The 19,884-nt window shown below is 32.7% G+C and overlaps 1 protein-coding gene across 4 annotated transcripts in view; it reads right to left on the bottom strand.

The window, feature by feature from the left end:
* LOC134712360 (nuclear valosin-containing protein-like) overlaps positions 1-19,884 on the bottom strand; it is a 40,549-nt gene that overhangs the window by 15,784 nt on the left and 4,881 nt on the right. For 3 of the 4 annotated variants that reach the window (XR_010106278.1, XR_010106279.1, XM_063573834.1), the window contains exons 3-12: positions 15,331-15,380; positions 14,787-14,889; positions 13,381-13,450; positions 9,829-10,173; positions 9,300-9,369; positions 9,097-9,161; positions 8,639-8,773; positions 7,822-7,923; positions 7,308-7,425; positions 5,766-5,907 (exon numbers count right to left, since the gene is read on the bottom strand). Coding sequence is in view for 1 of the 4 variants with exons in the window: in XM_063573834.1 (XP_063429904.1) it covers positions 5,766-5,907; positions 7,308-7,425; positions 7,822-7,923; positions 8,639-8,773; positions 9,097-9,161; positions 9,300-9,369; positions 9,829-10,173; positions 13,381-13,450; positions 14,787-14,889; positions 15,331-15,380 (1,200 nt within the window). In the remaining 3 variants the exon portion in view is untranslated. Of the gene's footprint in view, positions 1-5,765; positions 5,908-7,307; positions 7,426-7,821; positions 7,924-8,638; positions 8,774-9,096; positions 9,162-9,299; positions 9,370-9,828; positions 10,174-10,869; positions 10,914-13,380; positions 13,451-14,786; positions 14,890-15,330; positions 15,381-19,884 lie in introns of those variants that run through there. The other variant, XR_010106280.1, reaches the window with a different exon arrangement.

Raw genomic sequence — 19,884 nt, 5'->3', positions numbered from 1 at the left:
AAATATGACGTAAATTTCAAAGATGAGTCCTCAATCTATTTCTTCGATGTAGAGTTTGGATAGATTGATTAAAACAAAATAAAATCACTATAGTACTAAAAATTATTTAAAATTATTACTATTTGGCCAAGAATACCTATTTATTCACAGTCACCATGACATGCACACATCGCAGTGCACGGGATACCCGATTTCCACATTAAAAATGACCGTGGTATCCTTTCTTACATCCACAATGTATAAGCTTTTGACAAAATGATGAGGCCTCAAAAAGATTTTTTCAAAAGTTATCCTCATTGTACCCGCCTGGAGTGGGTGGCATAAGAGCCAATCCCAAGCTCGTCTCCCTCAACACCTACCTAAGTATATTGCATGATTTACATGCTAGAAAAGACTAGACCAAGTTGAGGGAATAGCCTCAAAAAGCCATCACTGTTGCGCAAATAGTTATTTTCTTGCTTCGTTAACCATGTTATACCCATCTTTTAAGTTTGTGCGATCTTACAGTAAAACTCCGGTGATTTAGTCTGATTAATCATCATTCTTTTTGTTAAAGTCACATCTTCAAATGCAATCAATGTCTCCCACATAGTCTATTTCCCCCTTTCAAGCAAAGAGAGAACCATATCACAACAGGTAAAGACATGGATAACAATAAGTGTTTCAGATCACTCAGATCACTCATTGTCTAGTGCATTTGAAAGGCCATTGATAGATATTAATCCAAAGTCTGTTGCCCTCCCAAACACAATCCATAATTCGTCTACCCCTATGTCACGGAATAGCGAAACAGTAGTGACAGCATCATCATTAACGACTGTTTGAATCATGACTCGTTTAAGTGTGTGTTTCGCTGCATCAGACACATGCACCATGATTTTAGTGTCTGCCTCTAAATGTGAACTTGGTGCTGAACTTGAAATACATTACGTGGTGGATAAGATAGAATATCCTGACCATTTGTTGCTATAACTACCATACGCATCCAAGACTTCATCCACTCGTATTTCAGTTTCAAGGTATTTCATTTAGGTAAGGACATAATACCCAACCAGCATACTCAGTAGGCCGCAATTCACAATCAGAGAGCTGATTTCCAACATTTACAAAGACTGTGGTATTGTTTCTCACATCCATAAAGGAGTAGGTTCGGTAAGACCCCTTTTTGGCCCCAAAATTTAGCAGTTTTACAAAATTGTTCAAATGTTAACTTTTAGTTATTTATTGGTTAGTAGAATGCTTCTGCTACATAAATATGGGCTGTTTTTTGACAATACAATGCACATATATCGGATACTAGCACCATCAAGTCATGCTAAGTTACTGAAATCTTCACAATTCTAGCATTTTTGTTAAATTTTAGACGGTTTCCGTGTAAAACGAAAGTGGCCCAGTCGTGTTCATCCAAAATATTGAAATGTAAGTTGTATTTGATGGTAATACATAACATATATAAAGGTTGAGGATGAACACGGATGCGGCCATTTTCATTTTTGACAAAAAACATCTGAAATGTGACATTTTTTGGCATATTTGGTAGATTTTTCATATTTTAGCTTGAATCGGAGCGTTTTAGTGACTAAATAAGTAAAAATCTTTCACATAAATTAATTGAATCAAATGAAATAGACACTTAAGTGTTTAAAGAGTGGGCAAAATCTTCCGTCAGATGAATCTGAAATTTGAGGCCAAAATCGGTCCTTACCGGACCTACTCCTTTTGCAAAAACACACATTTTCTTGCCTTGTTAACCTAATCTGTTTCTTTTTTTTTTTGATCTTCCAACAAAACCATGTATCGTTTTCAATGACATTAAACATCAAATCAATATGGTGATGTTGGCTGATCAATCATCATTATAAATGCTATAGTCACATCTTCAAACTCCATTAATGTCACCAACGCAGTGTCTTCTCCAGCAAACGTGTTATCTTTTTATGCTTAGTGCATTTGAAAGGTCATTGATTGATATATATCTAATACTTTTCCCCTTCCAAATGCAAACCAGTTTGTCTGCCCCTATGTCACGGAATAGCGAAACAGCAATGACATCAGTATCGACTGTTTGAGTCATGACTCAGTTAAGTCTATGTTTCACTGCATCAGATACATCTATCTTGATTCTAGTGTCAGTCTCTTCGTGTAAACATGGGGCTAAACTTGAAACATCATCAAGTGGTGGATGACACTGAACATCCTGAGCATTTGTTGCTTCAACTACCTTGTACTCAAAATTGTATTGAGCAAGCTCCTGTGAATGAAAACTTAAAAGTTCTTTCTTACTGTCGCCATCTCTTAGGAAACTTTCCCAATTTTGAGGATGTTTTAATCCTGGGTTCGTCTGTGTATTCCCTTTCTCCTTAATGTTGCCCTTGCTTCTTTTAGCAGCTTTCAAACTACCAGTATTGTCTATGTTCACATCAAACACTACATCCACTGTTGTTACAGTTTCAAGGTATTTCCGTTTCCTAACGAGTATGATGATTGGGTATTGTGTCCTTACCTTAATAAAATACCTCGAGACTGTAACAAGAGTGGATGAAGTCTTTGATGAGTATGGTAGTTGTAGCAACAAATGCTCGGGATATTCTATCTTATTCACCACGTGATGTATTTTAAGTGTAGCACCATGTTCACATAAAGAGACTGACACTTAAATCATGGTGCATGTGTCTGATGCAGTGAAACACGCACTTAAACGAGTCATGATTAATAGTCACTGATGATGCTGTCAATCCTTTTTCGCTATTCCGTGACATAGGGGCAGACGAACTATGGATTGTATTTGGGGAGGCAAAAATCATTGGATTAATATCTATCAATGGCCTTTCAAATGCACTAGGCAATGAGTGATCACACACTTTTATTTCTGACCCATACCTTATGACGGGTTGTGATACTGTTCTCTCTTTGCTTGAAAAAGGAAAACTAGAGGCTCTAAAGAGCCTGTGTCGCTCACCTTGGTCTATGTTAATATTAAACATTGTACACAAATGAATTCATGACAAAATTGTGTTTTGGTGATGGTGATGTGTTTGAAGATCTTACTTTACTAAACATTTTTGCTGCTTACAATTATCTCTATCTATAACAGTAGTTTCTGTGGAAAATGTTAGTGAAAATCTACAAATTTTGTGAAAATTGTTAAAAAATGACTATGAAGGGCAATAACTCCTCAGGGGGTCATGTTGACTTATTTTTAGTTCTTACTTTACTGAACATTATTGCTTTTACAGTTTATCTCTATCTATAATAATATTCAAGATAATAACAAAAAAACAGCAAAATTTCCTCAAAATTACCAATTTAGGGGCAGCAACCTAACAACCGATGATCCAATTCATCTGAAAATTCCAGGGCAGATAGATCTTGACCTGATCAACAATTTCACCTTTGTCAGATTTGCTCTTAATGCTTTGTTTTTTTAGTTATAAGCCAAAAACTGCATTTTACCCCCATGTTCTATTTTTAGCCATGGCCGCCATCTTGGTTGGTTGGCCGAGTAACCGGACACAATTTTTATACTAGATACCCCAATGATGATTGTGGCCAAGTTTCAATTAATTTGGCCCAGTAGTTTCAGAGGAGAAGATTTTTCTAAAAGATAACTAAGATTTACGAAAAATGGTTAAAAATTGACTATAAAGGGCAATAACTCCTACAGTGGTCAACTGACCATTTTGGTCATGTTGACTTATTTGTAGATCTTACTTTGCTGAACATTATTGCTGTTTACAGTTTTTCTCTATCTATATTAATACTCAAGATAATAACCAAAAACAGCAAAATTTCCTTAAAATTACAGATTCAGGGAAAGCAACCTAACAACGGAATGTCAGATTCATCTGAAAATTTCAAGGCAGATAGATCTTAACCTGATAAACAATTTTACCCATTGTCAGATTTGCTCTAAATGCTTTGGTTTTTGAGTTATAAGCCAAAAACTGCATTTTACCCCCATGTTCTATTTTTAGCCATGGCGGCCATCTTGGTTGGTTGGCAGGGTCACCGGACACAATTTTTAAACTAAATACCTCAATGATAATTGTGGCCAAGTTTGGTTAAATTTGGCCAAGTAGTTTCAGAGGAGAAGATTTTTGTAAAAGTTAACACCGGACGCAGGACGACGACGACGGACGACGACGGACGACGACGGACGCCAAGTGATGAGAAAAGCTCACTTGGCCCTTCGGGCCAGGTGAGCTAAAAAAAGACTGCGTTGGAGACATTGATGGTATTTGAAGATGTGATTTTAACATAAAGAATGATGATTGATCAGCCTAAATCACCGGGGTTGTACTGTACAAACTTATCAGATCTAACATTTTTAACGAAGCAAGAAAGTCAATTTTTGCACAAAAGGGAAGACTCATTTTAAGTGAGGCTTTTCCCACGACTTGTTCTAGTCTTTTCAAGCATGTAAAACTCGTAATATACTAATGCAGGTGTTTAGTGAGACGAGCTTTGGATTGACTCTTATGCTACCTTATCTCATCACTAATGGATTGCGAAGGGACAAAGAGGGTTCCTTTTAAAAAAAAATCTTTCCTCATCATTTTTTTTCAGAAGCTTGTACATTATGGATGTAAGAAAGGATGCCGCGGTTATTTTTAATGTGTAATCGGGTCTCCCGTGCACTGCCTTGTGTGCATGTGGTGGTGACTGTGAATAAGCATGTATTCTTGGCCAAATCGTAGTAATTTTAAATAGTTTTTAGTACTTTAGTGATTTTATTTTGTTTAAATCAATCTATCCAAAACTCTACATCGAAGAAATAGATTGAGGACTCATCTTTGAAATTTACGTCATATTTTTACCGGAAGTGTCAACTTTATATCTTAGCATTTACAACATGCTAAAATAAGTGGTTTTGGGGAAAACTTCAAGCCAAAAGTTTAATGACCAGTACAAAATAAATTCATTTTCTTTACATTTTGGAAAAAGTTGAAAATTTGAATAAAAAATTGATATTTCTTTATCCGCCATTTTGGATACTTCCGGAAGTAAGGGTTTTCAAGACATAAGTCTTATACTTGTTTCCATCAGAAGCACCGAAGACAGGTTCATACACAATGTAATTATAGTAGCAATACGTTGAAACACATTTCAATTACCCTCCCTAAAAAATAAGCTTATTTAAGTACAATGTCCGCCATGTTGGATTTTAACCGGAAGTGGGGTTTGTGAAGACTTCTAATCTATTTAATTTATCCAAAAGTAGTAAAACACAAAGGTCTGTACCAAATATTATGATAGTAGCATGATAATAGGACATTTTTACACGCTAGCCTTCGATATTTGGCTGATTTAAGTATGACGTCCGCCATTTTGGATTTTACCGGAAGTGAGACATTTTTAGCTCACCTGGCCCGAAGGGCCAAGTGAGCTTTTCCCATCACTTTGCGTCCGGCGTCCGTCGTCGTCCGTCGTCTGTCGTCCGTCGTCAGTCGTCGTTGTTAACTTTTACAAAAATCTTCTCCTCTGAAACTACTGGGCCAAATTGAACCAAACTTGGCCACAATCATCATTTTCAAATGCCTCCCTATCTGAAATAAAAGAATGATAGTTGAGGAAGGTCTATGCCAAATTTCATGCTTGTAACAGGATGTGCACAATTTTTCACAAAGCCGCTGGACTAGTGGTCAAAGACAGTAATTCAAATTTAGATCAACTTGATTTAATTATTCTAAATTATGTAAGCCAACAGATTAAGCTGCTTAGAGAATGCCTGTTAGGACTCTGACAAAGTGTTTACAATTTGTTACCTTTCTCTAGACGATTCATCTGGAATACCAAGACATATTTCTTTATCAAATCTGCCAGCTCTTCGTAAGGCAGGATCTAATGAATCAGGTCTGTTAGTGGCTCCTATCACTAATACATGTAAATCTGTCTTAGAACTCAAATCTGAAAACACAAAAAACTGTCTAAGAACTCAAATCTTAAAACAGAAAATCTGTATAAGACCTCAAATCTGAGAATAGACAAATCTAACTCATAATACACAATACCACTTTCATCTTTCAAAAATTTAAATATTTCTGCTCTGTAAATAAATATAAGTATTTTTTAACACAGTACTAGTGTTTCCTACAGGTGGTTTTGGCGTGAAATGGCGCCCTGCCGCGATTTCTTGACACCCTGCCCTTTTTGGGAAAAAAATTTGGCGCCCTGCCCTAGTTTTGTCGAATTTCCTGACGCCATGCCTTAATCGTCATAATTAACAACCAGTACTGAAAGACATATTTTACGAATACCGCTCGAGTCATTTCCCTTCAAACGTAAACAAAAGTTCACTAGGACGCCATTTTTTAATCAATTTCTTAATCAGCTGATAAGCAAACTGCAATAGATTGAATAGTGAATACAGATACTAATCATGCCATCAACAAATTGGATGAAGCGAAAACGTGAGGAAGAAAATGAGAAACAGGCCGCAAAATGCAGAAAGCTTTTATCATTTTTTCAAAGGTTTGTAGATTTTTAATACAAAATGGTTACGCACTTGCAACGGTGTTAGTTCGGGGGTAAAAATAAACTTTTGTCAAAGGGATAATTTAAGGTTAAAGTTGAGTTAGGCCAAGGATCTCATGAAATCACTTGCATATTAATTACTTTCAATTAATTCATTTTTTCATCAAATTATTTTTTTTAAATTTACTTTTTAATTTGAATTAATTTAAGAAGGGAACAATTTATGAAAAAAACTTCCAGATTATTTAAGATATTCTTGTTTTATGTGTACTTTATTTATTTTCAGCACCAAAGACGCAGAAATAGACTGAATGTGTCAACTGTAAACAATCTTGTTCTAGTGTCAGCAAATACCAAATCAAGAGATGATTTGGATATCAGGGAATGTGTCAACCTGTTTTTAGGGAAAAAAAGGAGGATTTGTCAATGACAATTGATCTGACCAAAGCAATATTTTTATATATATGACATAGTTCTTTCTTGTTTTTAAACATTTTTAAAGAACTGATTTTGTTTTTAATTGTGTTTATTGTTTTAAATATTTTATATACATGTATATGTTTTAAACACTTTTTCTTGTTTAACAATTTGTTTTAATGATTGATTACAGATGTATATGTCCTTTTTATAGCATTAAACTAGTATGTTTTAAATGAATCCATTTTATAGAAATTGCCTGTTTATATTTAGTAAGTGCCCTAAAATTGTTGTCCATCGCGCTTAATGTGCCCTCTGAGCTAATAATTACCCTGCCCTTTTTAAAAGCTGCAGGAAACAATAAGTATGTAACATTCAATACATCTATAACAACTTAAATGTTCAATAATATTTACCATCCATACAGGACAGTAACTGAGCCACAATTCTTCTTTCCATGTCTTTAGAAGCTGTTTCTCTCTTTGGTGTAATGGCATCTATCTCATCTATAAACAACACACATGGTGCAGCAGCCTGTGTAGAAATAATACATAACAAATAGAAATAAATTTAGAGGGAGATGGTATAGAAAATATATAACTTGTGCAAGTCTGGCTGACAGGAATTGTGACATATAAAATAATTTTATAATAGCTCTAAATATAATAGGGTTTAAATAATATTTTTTTTAGAGGAGCACTGATTCAAAGGTATCTACCAAAGGGAGAAAATAAATTGTGTATATACATTTTCCTTACATACTGAAGGATGCCTCCAGGTGCAGGAGTTTCTCGCTACATTGAAGACCCATTGGTGGCCTTCAACTGTTGTCTGGTCCGGGTTGTTGTTGCTTTGATATATTCCCCATTTCCATTCTCAATTTTATATCAAATATATCTCTTTAGCCTCCTATAAATACTCTATACATACCACTGCACTATCAAATAAATCTCGTACTTTCTCTTCTGATTCCCCAGATACTCCTGACACTATTTCTGTAGCTGCGATCTTGATAAATGAAAGACTTAATTCCTACAAAAAAAAACAAAAAATGATTTGCTTTCATTTAGGTTATACAGTGAAAAGCCTTAAGTACAAATCTTATTATCATCCGAGGGAATCAGGAAGAGATGTGGACATAAAAAGGTTATGTAAAAAATTGTCCATGGAGGTACAAGTCTTGTATTACAACTCCAGTTTCCGGTGAATGTCAAAACATGGAGGGTAACAAAATAGTGCATTTTTTTCTGAACTCAGTTTCTTCTGTTTGATTATAGGTTTATGCTGAATTGAAACATATACATGTATATAGAATTTTGCATCTTTTGGGGCATATCAATCCAGGATAGTGGAAGGATATCATGTTTACTGGAAGTGATACCGCCTAGTAAAAACAGCAAACAGAAAGTAGAAAAAAAAATGTTTTGACTTCAGGATTATGTAAATTTTTATTCTTTGTGGCATGACCCACTTTTTTTCCCCGATTAAATCACAATTTCACATTAGTACATACATGATATGAACATGATTTTTTTTCCTGATATGAATATGATATTTTTTTTCTGTGTAATGTTTTTTATTTTCAAAGATCAGCTGTTTTGCATGTAAGCCTATGGAGCAGTCAATTACAAGACTGCAACTTGGAAGTGGATTCATCTATCCAAAATGTGTATGCTGCTAAATATCATTTCTTAATAATATTTTCTTGCTGATTCACTTCATGATAAATATGTTTTAACCAGCTTACCCCAGCAATGGCATGTGCTAGTAAGGTTTTACCACAGCCTGGAGGGCCATGTAATAAAAATCCTCTTGGTGGCGTCACTCCAAGTTGTTGATATACCTCTGGGTGTCTCATGTGTACCAATAATTTACATATTTCCTGGAAAAAGATTGAATATTTTATCATGTAATTGAAATCAACAGGTATAACTGTGATATACAGTAATTTGGAAATCAAACAGACCTAGAAAAATCATTCAAATGCATGTGTATGTGTTTTTTTTCTGTCTTCAGAGGTCATCTTGAGGGTTAACTAGTCTAAAAGACACAGAAAATACTTCTTCAAGGAGTCCATGTATTGTTAATTGTTTCTATTGGATTTTTTGTTATGTTTTAGTATATGTTATGAATCAAATATGAGAATCTATGTCAAATCAGTGAACATGAATTAGACATCTAATGCTCTTAAATATTAAAACTTACCACTAGTTTGTCATCATTGCCTCCAATATCAGCAAATGTAACAGTAGATTTCTGTACATCTGGACCTGTAAATAAAGACAGAAATGAATATTTCAAAAAAAAGAAATATAACACAAGGCCCATGTGTTTTTTGTTTGAAAGTGTTTAGCTTAAGTTCATTTTAAGTATAATTACAATCAAATTTTTCACATCATGGCACTAACCTTTTTTCTCTTTTTCTTTTTCTTCATTATCCTGTCTCTTTCTTTTCTTTTTAGGTGTGGCACTTGACTTCTGAAAATTTATAAATAAATCTATTCAAAATCTTTTATATGAATGTTTAGCAATAAGTAGCTAAAATAAGGCAGAGTTCAGTTAGAAGATTTAAAAAATTTAATATTGAAATTTATTTAAGTACTGTAAATTTGGAAATTATTGCAAGGTTTTTATTATTGCGAAAAATGCAACAGAGTTTAGAACGCAATAATTAAAACTCGCATTTTGAAATATTATATGAATTAATCAGGATTTTTTCTACAAAAAACTGTAATTTATTTGAAATCAATCTGATGTAGTTCAAATTATTCACATTTATAATGAATCAAAAGAGTCAGTTTCACACTTTCGAATACATTTCATATTAATCAGATTTCTATTGTGTCCTTTTATGCTGATCTTTCAGTCTTTTAAAAATGTTATTTGCAATGCTTTACAATAATGGGTTTAAAGGATGTCATAAACTTGCTGTAATACCTTTAATAACCTTTTGTTTCCAACTGATTCATTAGCTATAGATCCTGTTCGACTCTGTCTATCAGATTCCTGTGCTAAATCTATGCTATCGTCACAAAGGTCATCTTCGTCACCAATGACAACAATATCTGATTTACTGTCTGTTTTTTCTTCCAGATTTTCAAGCAATACATCTGTATTCTTAATTGAGTTGTTAAATGTTGTTTGTAAATGAGCAGGTCTGTCTCCTGATCTATCTATAAGGAAGAGTTTATTTGGAGGTTTCTGGTTAGGATCAGCTGTTCTGTTAGGTGTTGATGTTTTCTTGTACATATTTGTCATCATATTGTTAATAGAATTCTTATCCTGAAATTAAGGGAAAATTTCTTAACACATGTATAATCATTTTACATAATTTCACATTAATAGTAATGATCTATGTAATAAACAAGTTTGAGCAAACTTTAAGGAACCCATGAATGAATGAAATAGAATGAAAACAAGGTATGTTGTGTGCATGCTTTAACAATATGTCATTCTCATATTGAAAAGAGGGATGACTGCATTATTCAATTTTCTCAAATTGGATCTAATCCATATTTTGTCTTCCTTTCCATGATTCTGAGTAAACCAAATGTGTTTTATATCTATATTTTCATCTGAAAACACCAACCATATGAATACCTTTTGTTTCTAGACAACACAAGTTCACCCCATTTTTTTTAAGCTACAATAAGATTATTTTGTGTTAGTTTTCTGTTTAATCTCTCAATACATTTTGATATAAAGGTTTTCTGCCCTTTGGTCAGGTTTTAGTCTCTTTGACACATTCTCCATATCAATTCTCAATTCTGTGTCCACTAACTTCAATGGTCTCAACATAAATATCTTGAACCTGAATATAATTTTACCTTGTGCTGTTCAGATTCAAGATTTTTCAAACATATTATTGCATATGTTATCTGATAAACATCTTGCCTCATACTGTACGTAAGAGTTGTTATCTGAAGAATATCTTACCTCATACTGTACACATGAGTTGTTATCTGAAGAACATTATACCTCATACTGTACATATGAGTTGTTATCTGAAGAATATCTTACCTCATACTGTACACATGAGATGTTATCTGAAGAACATTATACCTCATACTGTACACATGAGATGTTATCTGAAGAACATCTAACCTCATACTGTACATAAGAGTTGTAATCTTAAGAACATCTTACCGCATACTGCACAAATGAGTAGTTATCTGAAGAACATTATACCTCATACTGTACACATGAGATGTTATCTGAAGAACATCTAACCTCATACTGTACATAAGAGTTGTAATCTTAAGAACATCTTACCTCATACTGTACAAATGAGTTGTTATCTGAAGAACATTATACCTCATACTGTACACATGAGATGTTATCTGAAGAACATCTAACCTCATACTGTACATAAGAGTTGTAATCTTAAGAACATCTTACCGCATACTGCACAAATGAGTTGTTATCTGAAGAACCAGTGTTTTCCTTTTTTCACTAAGGTAAGGTGGGTGTTTTTAAAAAATCACTTGCAACCGGGTGTTTATTTTTTAAATGTCCAACTGGTTTTTTTTTTTTTTTACTGGGGGTCACAAAAATAAAGATGAGTATAATATTCACCTTTAATGAAGAGGAACAAACATAAATAGAAGTAGTCATATTAATTGTCAAATATTCTTTTATTCTATTTTTTTCAACAATTTATCTCTTTTCTCTCTTCTTTCATTTACAATTTTATGCATCAGCATAGATTAAACAACAACAGACTTAAGTTGGCTCTTGCAGGACTCCCTCCTTCTACAAATGCAAGGCCTTCCGATCCAGGTTTCTGTCCTCTCTTGCTTTTGTGTCGTATTTTTGGCACACAGAACAGTAGTATCCATCCTGTGTGACTATAAGCCATTTAAAGTCTTGCTCATATTTGTCTTCACTTCCCTGTCTTTGCTGTTGTTTGGTTGATTTTTGTTCAATTTCAATAACTTCAACATTACTATCAATTTTATTTAACTTATTTGGTCTGGTGTTTTCTTTATCATCATTGTCATCGGCCTTCTTTTTCCCCCGATTGATAAATGAAAACATTGAAATTTGACGATTGGACGCCATCTTTGTCAAAACAAATCAGAGAGGCGCGATAAGAATTCAAATTTTAACGGTACGGAACTGAAAAAAATCCGACCACCTCCTAAAATTGAAAGGTGGTCAGCTTTCAAAAGAAGGTGGTCGGCACACCCGGCTTAAATGCCGAATGGAAAACACTGAGAACATCTTACCTCATACTGTACACATCGAGTTGTTATCTGAAGAACATCTTACCTCATATTGTACACATGAGTTGTTATCTGAAGAACATCTTACCTCATGCAGTACAAATGAGTTGTTATCTGAAGAACATTATACATCTTACTGTACATAAGAGTTGTTATCTGAAGAACATCTTACCTCATATTGTACACATGACTTGTTATCTGAAGAACATGTTACCTCATGCTGTACAAATGAGTTGTTATCTGAAGAACATTATTCCTCATACTGTACATAAGAGTTGTTATCTGAAAAACGTCTTACCTCATGCTGTACAAATGAGTTGTAATCTGAAGAACATCTTACCTCATACTGTACACATGAGTTGTTATTTGAAGAACATAATACCTCATACTGTACAAATGAGTTGATATCTGAAGAACATCTTACCTCATGATGTACACACAAGCTGTTATCAGAAGAATATCTTACCTCAAACTGTACACATGAGTTTTTATCTGAAGATCATCATACCACATACTGTACAAATGAGTTGATATCTGAAGAACATCTTACCTCATGATGTACACAAGAGCTGTTATCAGAAGAATGTCTTTCCTCATATGTACACATGAGTTGTTATCTGAAGAACAATATACCTCATACTGTACATAAGAGTTGTTATCTGAAGAACATCTTACCTCATGATGTACAAAAGAGCTGTTATCAGAAGAACGTCTTACCTCACACTGTACACAAGAGTTGTTATCTGAAGAACATCTTACTTCATGTTGTACATAAGATTGTAATCTTAAGAACATCTTACCTCATGCTGTACAAATGAGTTGTTATTTGAAGAACATCTTACTTCATACTGTACATAAGAGTTGTTATCTGAAGAATATCTTACTTCATGCTGTATAAATGAGTTGTTATCTAAAGAACATCAAACTTCATACTGTACACATGAGTTGTTATCTGAAGAACATCTGACCTCATACTGTACATAAGAGTTGTAATCTTAAGAACATTTTACCTCATACTGTACAAATGAGTTGTTATCTGAAGAACATCTTACCTCATACTGTACACATAGAGATGTTATCTGAAGAACATCTTACCTCATATTGTACACATGAGTTGTCATCTGAAGAACATTTTTACCTCATGTTGTACACATGAGTTGTTATCTGAAGAACATCTTACCTCATATTGTACACATGAGTTGTTATCTGAAGAACATCTTACCTCATACTGTACACATGAGTTGTTATCTGACGAACATCTTACCTCATACTGTACATATGAGTTGTTATCCGAAGAAAAACTGGCTGAATCACTCTCAGAATCTATAGCCTCACTAGTAAATAGAAATATAGAGTTGATATAAAATAAAACCTTCACATATACCATAACTATATACAAATATTAGTTTAGTTTGATTCAAGTTTGGATTTGCTATGAATTTTGACATGAACTTCTGCATTTAAATATGTTTTATTCTAATAATGATTTAAATCTTTAACTCAAGAAAACATTTGTAACTTGTCTCATACAAAATCCTTTTATGATACAAATAGATGAACATTAGATAATAAGATTCATGCACTGAACTGTTGAACTAAATTTAACTTAGTTGGAAAATAAAGCTGATATATATAGTCCAAATATATTAGTCCTTTCATGAGGCATAGAGATTTGGGAGCAAAAAGATTCTAATAATTCTAAAAATCAATTGAAACTATGCTGAACATGACTAATACCAAGTTTGGACAGCTGCTTCAAAGAAAAGGCCTACAACACCAATCAAATTTGAAAATAGCCAAGTGCAAGAATGCTCTCCATCTTCATAGATGCAATCAATATTCATGAATATTGGAGTGTAAATAGAGTCTTACGGCTATAATTTTTGGAGAAAAAAAAATGTAAGTAAAACTTATGAATAATAAGACTAGATAGATAAGCTAGATTGACAACTTTAATTCATCAGAGGCAGAAAGTGACTTGTGATGAGAGTTCCAAGTAACCTACTTTATAAATCTCATAAATGTTTTAATACTGTGAAAGTACTTTTATTCGTGGGGTACCAATTTCCGTGGTTTTCGTGGATGACTTTATCTTCATTGATTTAACAAAAAAAATATAACTTTAGAATTTATATATCTCGTATCTAGTACCCCTATAAGAAAGTTATTAAAAAATTTAAAACTTTAACCACAGAGTGAATGTAATGTTAACTGGCTTAAAAACAAAAATGACTTAATTCTACAAATGGGAAACCTAAAATAAAATCATTTAATTCTATCCAAAATAGAAGGATCACATCTGAATGGTGTTAAAGTAAAACTGTTTGAGTTACAGATGACAAAAATTAGGTATCCTCTTTAGCATTTACTGACAAAAAGACATTAGGAGAAACCTCAAAATAGTCAATACAAGGGGACACAATTAATGTACCTATCAATTAATACATTTCATACATTTTCATAACAAAAACATTTTATTTTTATTTCTTTTTACAGTTTATTTACATACTTACAATGAACTTTCACTTTCATTTTTAATTGCTATTAATAACGTTACTTACCATTGTAACGTTTAAATTTTAACAACTTTCGTTTGTAATAGATTTTTTTTTTGTACAATGCAAAATATAAATTGTACAGGAACAAAGTTCTCATTAAATAATTTCCTACATTTCATTCTTCTTCTGCCTCTTTTTCATGTATTTAGTTTCAAGATCATCAATGGGATTCCTTTGATTTCTGTCTTTCTCTTCTTGCAATACACATCCATATGCTGAAATCAATTCATAATATTTTATTAATCTAAAAATAGACATTAATAAAAAGCTTATGTATTAATTGTAGCATTATTCCATTTACAAAAATCAAAGGCATACAATAATCATGATAATACTAATGATCTCAGGAGGTAATAACTTTATTTTCTTTCTTATTTTTAATTTGACTTTTATTTCTGTCTTTCTTAATTAAATTGGGGTACAAATGCAGGTTAAACAATATATATAATATCTTCATCTGTATTACACATTTCTTAAAATCTTACAGATCTGTGAGTGTGAGTGCACTGTGAACAATGTAGATGGTCATTATATAAAATAAATTCTCCAATGAAATTCTGATTTCAAATACATCTGAACATGCTGAACATGAATTTTCTAATCTTAAATCTTCATATTTTTTGTGTAGAAGACTATAGTTCTTAAAAATACTATACCTTTGCCTACCAGTTTCACAAAGACATTCTTTTTTCTTCTACCATATTCACTAATATGAAAAGTATATTAAAAGTATAGTAGTAATTCATGTAACACATTTGTTAACTTAAGGAAATTAACACAAAAAAATCAGGGTTCTCACTAAGGATTTTTGAAGGCGAGTCCAGGGACTCATCATTTTAAGCCATGATGAGTCCAACTGCAGGAAGATAAAAAATATATTGCAATATAATGTTATATTTTAGTCTCCATTTCCTAATAGAGCAATGCAATGACATTAAATTCAGATCACTTTTATACTTTTGCTATATGGGCAGGAATTCACTAGTGAAATTTTAGGGTCAATAGTGTTTATCCAATTAAAAAATAAAGAAATCATGCAAATATGGAGAATAAACATTGTTTAAATAGCAAAGTGGGTTAGTCTTTATTGCCACATGCAAAAAAAATGGATCCAATTAAAAAAAAAATAAAAAAATCAGCACTTGTTATGTGCTGGCAGTTGAAAACTGTAGACAAAAAGTGTGACATTTCTGCAGTGGCAAAACCCCTAGTCATATTTAGAATATGACTGAAGAATTGTTCTACTATAATAGTTGAAAATCAACTGCAAAATGATCGGTCTATCATTTAGAAACCCCATTTTGTACAGAATCCGATTATTGCTGCAAATAAAATACGTTTGAAAATGGACAAGTGCATGTAACTTTTCGGGTCAACAAATGTTACATGCACCTTTTCATTAGCTGATTAGCTTTGGAAGCAAGTTATTGGTCCAGCATGGCAAATTTTGAAAGGTGTCAACAATGGTTACAATTTGGATTTCATGATTTTTATCAATCAACTGAAGTTTGAAAAATATAGAAGGTAAGAAAATTTATTTCATTTTCATGTCAATACTGCCCAATAATAACAATTTATAGTAAGCATTAACATAACTATTTTTTTCAAATTTCAACCCACTGATAATTACATTAAAATGTGGCTTTGTCATCTTTCACACTTGGCATCTACCAGTGATCAAGCAGATGATAAGAGAGTGGGACCAGGTTAATTTTGACCTCACAATGAAGTGTTACATGCACTTTTTGTGTAAATTAGGTTCTTTGATAATGATGTGTGACTTGCTTTGCAATTTTGTCAAAAAATATAAGTTTATCTTGTATTTAAACAGGTTTGACCCTTACGATATTCATTTTATTGCTGGAGAGATTTCTGTACATAACATTGACACGAAAATATTTACCAAGGAAAGGTGTCTATGATACATGCAAAAGCTTTTTTTTGTACGGTTTGCCTTATCAATCTAATTTTTTACATGAAATACCACAGATTAATTGCCAATTTGATTAACTAGTACTTGTATTCATTCTCAGCATTATAAAGATAACTGGCCACTTAATTTGAAAACATAAAATGTAACATTGACACCAGAATAAAAACAATATTACTTTATTACACTTAAAGCATAACTGGCCAGTGCATAATATTAAATCAAATGTAAATTTATGCTGAATTTTTAACAGAGAAGTTGTTGATCTTTCTTGATTTCTAGACTTTACAATATTTACTTGTAATTCTTATCGTTTAAAGGCATGTAACATTGACACATCTTCTGCGTCCAGGTTACATGCTACAACCTAATAAATGTGCATACAATTATTCAATCAATAAAATCTTGTTGAAATTTAAAATTTGCTTCATTAAAATGATATTAAAGAAATAAATGAGTTTTAATTATTTGTGTTTATTTTTTTCCTGATTGACTAGCAATTTTTCCTCATCATTTGTTGGTGTTCCTGTCAATGTTACATACATAACTCAGAATTATAATGTTTTAAAAGCATTGATTTCCAAACCTCTGTTATGAGCTTTAAAATGAGTTTATCTGAGTTTATAAATGACTAACATCTGAAATATTGTCATCACACAATTTCTTTGATGCTCCTATGATAACTTTATGAGTAACATGGACTACGATTTTTGTATCAGGTCTTTTTTGTGTTACATGAGAAGATTTTACTGTGTTGAAATCAACAGTTAATCTAATTTTTAATATTCAAAGTTATTATTATGATACTTATTTTAAAAAATAATGTATAAAGTAAACCCAAATTAAACTTTTTTTTCATTAAGAAATTGTGTATGTAACATTGACAGAGTCTATTATTTGGTAGACTTTCACATGTTCAGGCCAGTGTTACATGCGTAAACAAAACTTACTGCCATATGGAGCTATTATCTTATTTTTTATTTTACAAAATTAAAGCGTTTTTATGTTTTCCTGTTTAATTTGTCTTTTAACACTAGTTAGTAACATTGACAACAATATTTTGTGTCCAGATTTTTTTATGTTACATGCAAAGGTATTACTTCCTTAAAGTCAGACATTTATATAACATTTTATAACCTAAATGATTAATTAGATATTACTGGGCAGCAATTATATTATTTCTCCAAAGTTGACTATTAAGCACACCACTTTCATCTTCTGGTCTTCATGTATGTAACATTGACATACAACCTTTTACTTTCTGTCAATGTTACATGCATGAACAGAACTGATAACATTTACTAACTCCTTTGCTCTATTAAGAGATTATTGATAATTTAACTTGTTTTACCACCATCAAACTTCATCTTTATTTCTAAATTTAGACATTCTTTTTAGAAGTGTATTTTCTTCATTGACAACAAAATTGGTGTCGGTCTTGAAAATTTACATGCAATTTTTAATAAAAAAAATCTACAGGCAATATAAACCTAAAAAGGAAAAAGTTGATCAGCAATAAATGTGATGAAGAAAACTCTCAGGAAGATGCTGCAAAAAGATACTGTCCCTGTCAACCAGTCAGATGGTGATGTCCCTGGCAGCCAGACAGATGGTGATGTCCCTGTCAGCCTGGAAGATAGTGATGTAAATATCAGTCAATCAGTTAGTTGGTGATGTTCCTGTCAGTCAGTCAGTCTGTGATGTTCTTGTAATCCAGTCAGAGGGTAATGTCCCTGTCAGCCAACAGATGGTGATGTCCTAGTCAGCCTGGCAGATGGGGATGTTCATATTAGTCAGTCAGTTGGTGATGTTCCTGTCAGCCAGTCAGATGGTGATGTCCCTGTCAGCCAGTCAGATGGTGATGTCCCTGTCAGCCAGTCAGATGGTGATATCCCTTTCAGCCTGTCAAATGGTGATAACCCTAGCTATCAGCCTGGCAGATTATGATGTCTGTGTTAGCCAGTCTGATAAGGTCCCTATTAGTGAGTCAGGTGGTGACGGTCCTTAAAGCCAGTCAGATAGTAGTGTTTGTCTGTGTCAGAAAACCAGATGATGGTGACTGTGTATGCAGACATACTAGTGATCTCCAATTTGACCATTCTACAGCAGTGTAGAAGATAGTTATTTCAAAATCTTGTTTATTTATCCCTTTTCAATCACCAGTCAACACATGTATCATGTGTGTTTACTGATGCTCATTATAGAAATCATGAGAAATTCCATTTGTAACATATTTAATTGACATTCCAGAATATCTTTTGCATTATAAGAGGTTCAGGCTCCTTCTGATTTCAAAATAATAATAATAAACTCATCATGGATACCAGAATTGAAATTTTGTAGGCCAGAAACACTTTTCGTTTACAAAAGACTCTTCAGTGACGCTAATTATAAAACAACAAAGTAAAAGAAGGCCATATAAAGTTGAAAACAGGACTATGGTCTAGTGGGTGTTGGTTTTCTCTTCTGAATTGTTTTACACTGGTCATTATGGGGCCCTTTAAATTGTGGCTTCCTGTAGTTTAGGTAACAAGTTTTCAAGATGAAATGGCATTGAACAATCGAAACAAGATATTTGAGAGTTTCTATATTATTGTAAATTTTATAATCTATGCATGGATTTTGGTTCTGATTAAGGGTAGATTAATTGTTTTTTTTTGTTGTTTTTTTTCAGATAGATAGTTGAAAATGTTGGAGACAGAAAACAAGAAACAAGAAACTTGTTTTGAATGTTTGAAATAAAATTTATTGTTTAAACCTTAAAAAGTTATCATAAATGTAAGATTTACCAGCAGAAATAAAACGAGATATTGGGTAATATGTCTATCAGACAACAACCTCAAAGATGAAACCCAAATTGTTCTTTATAGAAGTTATGTAAACGATTGAAAATAAGATTCTCAATAAATGCAGCTGTATCAACCTCTCGTAGATTTGTCCATATTTTGTCTTGGTTTTTCATACTATTAATTTTAAGTGTAACTGTGTCACATGAATGAGGGATACATGTATGTAATCATTTTGTACCCTTACTTTGTCAGTATTAGTTATTGAGTGAGAAACTTGTGGATGCTGATGGTTGTGTGGTTGTCTTCTTATCAATCTCATCCCTGTGCATAAAAAAACGGGTTGCTTAAACTTACTGATATAAAAATGTTTCATGTTGTGGAAATTTTGGATGACTCCTTCATCAATTGATCTATCTTTGGTCTTAATTTGATTTTTCTGGTTATTTTGACATTTGAATATCTTTTAATTTAGCCTTCCATAGTGTACCACC

Source organism: Mytilus trossulus, chromosome 3, assembly GCF_036588685.1.
Source record: "Mytilus trossulus isolate FHL-02 chromosome 3, PNRI_Mtr1.1.1.hap1, whole genome shotgun sequence".
Taxonomy (NCBI): Eukaryota; Metazoa; Mollusca; class Bivalvia; order Mytilida; family Mytilidae; genus Mytilus; species Mytilus trossulus.
The sequence above is the reverse complement of the archived record's forward strand: the minus strand, read 5'-3'. Positions and strand labels throughout refer to the sequence as shown.